General features: G+C 45.6%; 1 protein-coding gene across 1 annotated transcript; it reads left to right on the forward strand.

Annotated features, from left to right (window-relative positions):
* The first annotated feature begins 2,147 nt into the window (after positions 1-2,147).
* On the forward strand, positions 2,148-4,013 carry LOC142571626 (solute carrier family 35 member E1 homolog). Its single transcript, XM_075680135.1, has one exon. It carries the CDS (start codon positions 2,407-2,409, stop codon positions 3,478-3,480), a length of 1,074 nt encoding a protein of 357 aa, XP_075536250.1. The 5' UTR covers positions 2,148-2,406; the 3' UTR covers positions 3,481-4,013.
* Positions 4,014-6,796: the final 2,783 nt, after the last annotated feature.

Genomic DNA, 6,796 nt, shown 5'->3' on the forward strand with positions numbered 1-6,796 from the left:
GATACTCGAAATTATAACGCGAGAAAGACTGAGGAAGCAGTAAAAATGGATACAGCATCAAATCAGTGAGAAGGAAACTTGGGATAGAATAAGCCAAAATGTATGCACTGAAAGATAAGGGTAGTATGATCAGCAATCTCGATGATATAGTAAAAGCAGCAGACGAATTGTATACTGACCAGTGCTGTAACCAGAGAAGCAACGATGCCTCCATTCGAAGTAGTAATGAACAAGCTACAATGGCTCTTTCCATAACTACCGATGAAGTTAGAAGTGCCTTGCAAGACATGAAACGGGGAAAAGTGGCAGGAGAAGATGGAATAAAAGTCGATTTAGTCAAAGATGGAGGAGCCATAATGCTTGAAAAACTGGCGGCCCTTTATATGAACTATGTATCGACTTCAAGGGTCCCAGAAAATTGGAAGAATGCCAACGGTACACTAATCCACAAAAAGGGAGACGTGAGAGAATTGAAAAATTATAGGCTCATTAGTTCACTTCCAGTGTTATATAAAATATTCACCAAGCTAATTTTCAACAGAATAAGGACAACACTGGACTTCAGCCAACCAAGGGAACAGGCTGGCTTCAGGAAGGGATACTCTACAATTGATCACATCCATGGCATTCATCAGGTAATCGAGAAATCGGCAGTGTACAATCAGCTTTTCTTTATGGCTTTCGTAGATTTCGAAAAGGCATTTGATTAAGTAGAGATACCAGCAGTCATAGAGGCATTGCGTAATCAAGGAGTTCAAGACGCTTACGTAATTATCTTGGAAAATATGTACAGAGATTCCATAGCTACTTTAATACTCGACAAGAAAAGTAGGAAGGTACCTCAATGAAAGGGGTCATACAAGGAGGCACAATCTGTCTAATGCTATTTGCTGCATGATTAGATTCAAATTATTAAACTGGGAAGGCTTAGGAGTGAGGACCAACTCCGAATATCTCAGCAACCTTCGCTTTGAAGATAACATTGTCCTGTTCATCAACACTGGAACACTGGGGACGAGTTACAACAAATGATTGAGGACCCTAACAGAGAGAGTGTAAAAGTGGAGTCGAAGATTAATATGCAGAAGACAAAGATAATGATAAATAGCTGGGCGAGGGAACAAACGTTCAGGACCGCCAGTCAGCCTCTAGGGTCTGTGAAGGAGTACGCTTACCTAGGTCAATTACTCACTGCGGACCCTTATCCTAAGAAGGAAACTTACAGAAGAATAAAAAGGGTTGGTGCGCATACGGTAGACATTGTCAGCGTCCGTGTGGAAGCTTACCATTATCATTCAAAAAAAGGTGATACAATCAGTGCATTTTATCGGTGCTGACATATGGGGTAGAAACTTGGAGACTGACAAAGAAGCTTGAGAACAAGAACCGCGCAAAGAGCGGTGAAACGAAGAATGTTAGAGGTAACGTTAAGAGAAAGAAAGAGAGCGATGTGGATCAGAGACCAAACGGGGATAGCCGATATTCTAATTGACATTATGAGAAAAAAATGAAGCTGGGCGGGTTATGCAATGCTTAGGTTACCTAGCCGATGGACCATTAGGTTTACAGAATGGGTGCCAAGAGAAGGGAAGTTCTGTCGAGGATGGCAGAAGTCTAGGTGGGGCGATGAAATGAGGAAAGTCGTTAGCAGTTTGTTTCATGGGGCTCGTTGGTTCATGAACAGTTGACTGTTGGGCTAGTTGGTCGTCCATATTTGAAGTAGTAACTTAGCGCGAATGAAACCACGTAAACAAGAAAGACGGACAAGCACAAGCGCTTGTTCTTGTCCGTCTTTCTTGTTTCCGTGGTTTTATTCGCGCTAAGTGACTACTTCAAATATGGTTGGTTCATCTTTAGAATAAAAAATAGGAGGACGCTTAAGCTTCGCCTTCAAGAGTGGAACGCGACAGCGCTCCCGTCGACCCGCCAAAGGGTGTAAGACAATGGGCTACGGCGCAGCGACTACGCGCCCCGCATCGGACGCGGTGAGCGTCGAACAACGCAGCGTTCGGCGCGACAACGAAATGTGCGCCTGAGCAAGCGACGCACGCCTGAGCCTTAGAAACAGCTTGTTTCTAAGGCTACACCGCGTTCACTAGAGGCGCTTTTGTACCGCTTTGAAGCATCGAACTCGTGGCTCAGTCAGTGCCGTCGTCGCTTCGGTGCCGCAGCGTTTATCGCACGTCGAGGTCTCCGCTGCCGCCAAGGTTGAAGTCGGCGTTCGACACCTGCGGCACCTTACGCCTACAGGCCTGCGAACGCCGTTATGCGTGGCGCGGCAGCTGCCAGCCCCGACAGCGGCGGCAGAAGCGGTCGGCGGCACGTCGTCGTCGCCGGCAGGACTCGCGTCTGACATACGCCGTCGTTGGTTTGGTTTCCGGGCCGCCGCTCTCGGCTTTTGCCAGGATGGCAGCGGACGCGTCCCACACCGGCGAAATCGCCAAAGTCGTGCTCCTCTGCGTGATCTGGTACGGCATCAGCTCGGGCAACAACGTCGTCGGCAAGGTGGTGCTCAACAACTTTCCCTACCCGCTGACCGTGACTATGGTCCAGCTGTTCTCCATCACGGTGTACTCGGGACCCGCGTTTGCGCTGTGGGGCATCAGGCCCTACCTGGACCTGGAGTGGGGCACGTACATGCGGTGCATCGTGCCATTAGCGTGCGGCAAGTTCTTTAGCTCCCTCACGTCGCACGTCAGCCTGTGGAAGGTGCCGGTCTCCTATGCGCACACAGTGAAAGCCACCATGCCTCTATTCACTGTAGTATTGTCTAGGATAATTCTGAAGGAAAAGCAGACATGGACGGTCTATGCGTCATTGCTGCCAATTATCTTTGGAGTCATGGTTGCAACTATGACCGAGATTTCCTTCGACATTACTGGCCTGATCAGCGCCTTGGTATCCACCATTGGCTTCTCACTGCAAAACATATACACAAAAAAGGTCATACGAGACACCATCGTTCACTACCTGCGCCTGCTGCATACATTTGCGAGGCTGGCGCTCATGTTTTTCATCCCAGTGTGGCTTCTCTTCGATGCACGTCGTTTTAGCAAGGACACTTTGTTGTTCAAGCAGTCTGACGGCTTTACGGTGTTGCTGTTACTGTTCCTGGATAGGGCACTCAACTTTGCTCAAAACCTGGTTGCTTTCACGGTGCTCAACATGGTTTCACCGCTTACTTACGCCGTCTGCAATGCGACAAAGCGGATTTCGGTCATCACCGTGTCCCTGCTCATGCTGCACAACCCCGTCACACCCCTCAACGTATTTGGCATGCTCACTGCGGTGCTTGGTGTCCTCTGCTACAACAAGGCAAAGTATGATGCAAACAAAGCAGCCCGGAAGGCTCTGCCCGTGTCATCTCAAGACTTGAATCCACTGATTAGGACTGCCGACCAGCGCAAGCCCATCAATGGCATGAATGGCACTGCGCTGCACCTTGTTAGCTCTTACAACGAGAAGCTCATGGGTCTTTGACAAGGGGACCCTAGCTAGACCATGCAATGAACAGAGTGCTTGCTTGTGTCAGCAAAAAGATACAGGGACCGAGAAATTCCAGAATGTGTGTCCACTGTCTGAACTAAGGTGACTTACATGTCCGTGTGGGGAATGCCTGGAGGATGAGATTCTCGTTGAACTTCTGCTTTTCATAGCAGATGCTGCACAACTTGACCTGTGTTTGCACTGACGTTCCAAGACAGAGTTTTCAAACGTCGGCTCAAAGTGTGACCACTTTTTGTTTGCCTTTTTATGCTTGTGATTTCCTGTACAGTGTAGGCACATACAACTGACTTTGGTTAGGCAAGTGTTATTGCGAATCGGTAGTGCCGCTAAATCCCCAGATGGTCCTTTGTTGCTCGAAACTGGAAGCAGGATCCCTACCTTGTGTTGTGATATGCTGGACAGTCCTAGAGAAGTTACTTTACTTTCTATTGTTTGTTGGTGTTGACTAGAGAGCTTTTGGCTAGATTTTGTTGACAAAGACTTTAATATAAAGGTTTTTGTTTTTTTTCCACTGTTGCATGACTACTGTACTTATCGCACATTCAGAAATCACCCTCACGTGGTTGTTACAGCTGTTTAGACAAGTACATGCTGAATCATGAAACGATTGTCTTGCGTGAATGAGGAACCAGTGAAAATGTTGGCAGGGGGAAGATGTAATGTTAGAAGGAAAACTCAACCTGCCCTGCTTTATTGCTTTGTAAGTTTGTTCACAAGTAACCTGGATCAAGTGGTCTGTTTTCTATTTTTATAGGCCTCTTTTGTGGAAGTCTTGTGCAGAAGGATACGGACTTGTTGTGGATCGTACTGCGAGCTTGTATAGTGATGTGATGTTTGTTTTTAATATTTATCACACATGTTATATAATGAAAAAAAAACTCGTGGCTCAGTGGTAACGTCTCCGTCTCACACTCCGGAGACTCTGGTTCGATTCCCACCCAGCCCATCTTGCAAGTTGTTTTTTATTCATGAAGTGCCTGCTGGGATTTATCGCTCACGGCCAACGCCGACGACACCGGCTTTTCTGCGACACGAGCTCCTTAACGCTGTCGCGTTAAAACAGGAACAGCGCAACACAGGACGAGCGAGTAAAGAGCACAGTCCCTGTGCTCTTTAGTCGCTCGTCCTGTGTTGCGCTGTTCCTGTTTTTATTCTGAGGAAATTCGCAGGTGCTAATTAGAATCGGTTGGCGCAGAACGCGGGTAATTGGAGAGCGCAGGGAGATGCTTTCGTCCTGCAGTGGACATAACGTATTATTATTATTATTATTATTATTATTACTATGACAGAGTGTCGTGCAAGCTATATCCGCATTTTGTATCTTTAGATTAAAATTGAAACATCGTCACAGCTTAACATCGCGTCACAACGCCGTGCAAGTGCTCCTGCGCATCTTGAGATCATCATCATCATCATCGTCATGATTATTTATTAACCCTTCAGGACCCTTAACAGGGTACTACATAAGGGGGGGGGGGACAGTATTGAATTAAGATATAATGGAGCGAATGCTATTCAACAATGACCCAACTACGTTACAAATACAAAGCGCGCAAGCACACACACACACAAGAAAAAGGATACAGTAAAGAGCAGTGGAAAACACAAGGCAAAAAAAAGTAAGATACACATCCTTCCATAGAAGGGTGGGATAGAGCAACTAATTAGGAATAAGCTAACAAACGAAGAGATACTTTGTAATAAGAGATTGACACCCAACCGGACATTGAAATACAAATCAAAATATACAAAGAATCATGTAAATCAATATCTTCTATTGGACAACGCCTGTAACGTAAAAATGGTGCGAGAAAAAAAATGCGTATTTCGAGTTAACAAAGAGCTCAGTTAAGGACTGTCTGAATTTTTCCGGATTTCTCTCAAGAGCAACTGCTTCGGGAAGGCAATTCCAGTCTTCAATGGCTGCGGGAAGAAACGAATTGTTGAATGCAAGAGTCGAACCATGAAAACGTTGGACGCTGTTGTAATTGAACAGGCGGCGAGAATTCGAGCTGGTGGCAGAAACAGTGTACCATGCAGGTTAGAAAAGTTGTGATATAGCTTCTGGAACAGGCTGAGACGTGGAGATTCTGTGTCTTACTGCTAAAGGGGTTAGTTCAAGAGTTGATTTAATGTGGGTTAGGCTGACGTGTGTATTATAGTTTGATGAAATAAATCGGGCAGCACAATGGACCGACTTATGCGAACACCTGTGATTGGAACGCCTTTTCTGTTACCTGTTCTCTTTCTTTCTGTTTGATTTTTTAAATTTTTTTCTCCTCTCGCTTTTTGTTGTCTTTACAACCCCTGTAGCCCTCACCCCAGTACGGGGTAGCAAACCGGAAACTCGCATCTGTTTAACCTCCCTGCCCTCTCTGTCTGTCTCTCTCTCTCTCTCTCTCCCTCTCGAATGAAATGTGCGTACATTCCATTTTCAGAACTGACATTTTTTTTTCTTACGGTATATCATTAATTAGTTCACGACTAATATGTGAAACGTAGCAGCCCTCAGAATTATTAGGTGATATTCATTCTCCTTTATTTTTCCTTTATGAAAGAGAAAGGCCCCGAACTACAATGTCTGGACTGTTTTATAATACTATTCATGATTTCTTTGGGGAAGATGAAAATACTCAGAAAGAATCGGGAAGAATTTGTTTTTGCAACTCTTGAGCGAAAATGACCGAATTTTTGTGGTGATGAAGCATGAAATATCATGGGCACTAAATGCTGTGCTCAATAAGTAGGCCGTTTTCAACGCACTAAAGCAGGAGGGCATGAAAGAGAACGTTCTTGGCTGCATGTGGATACAGACTTGCAGAAATTGCCGGCAACTGCTCCGTCCCAGTGCCGCTTTTCAGCAGTAGTTAAGAAACCTAAAGCAAGATGGCAAGGTGGGCAAGTTGGTTAGGATTCGTTAGGACTTGTGAAACAGCGCAAATATACAGGAACAAAAGGAACAGTAAACGACAGTACGACACTGACTCTGAGCCGATATTTAAAGACCTGTCTTCTTTGCGAACCGTTCCGGGCTTTCGTGACAGTGGCTCCTGGGTGCAGCCGCTGCCTTGCGGAATAAGTCATACGTAAAAAAAGAATACATTTAATTACTTCCTCGATGGTGATCTAGCCTCGGTACACCAACTAACCATCAGGTCATAATCACACGTATACTTCTATCGTGCCAACGCCAAGTGCCAAATGCATTCAAATGTAGGGTCGACCTTTTTACCTGGAGAATGTGCCGAAAATGAGCTATCGACTATATTCGTGAATAAACCCAGCAGAA

This window comes from Dermacentor variabilis, chromosome 2, assembly GCF_050947875.1.
Source record: "Dermacentor variabilis isolate Ectoservices chromosome 2, ASM5094787v1, whole genome shotgun sequence".
NCBI lineage: Eukaryota > Metazoa > Arthropoda > Arachnida > Ixodida > Ixodidae > Dermacentor > Dermacentor variabilis.

What these genes read in the sequence shown, in the direction of transcription:
- LOC142571626 (XM_075680135.1), top strand. Translation starts at nt 2,407, where the DNA reads ATGGCAGCGGACGCGTCCCACACCGGCGAAATCGCCAAAGTCGTGCTC.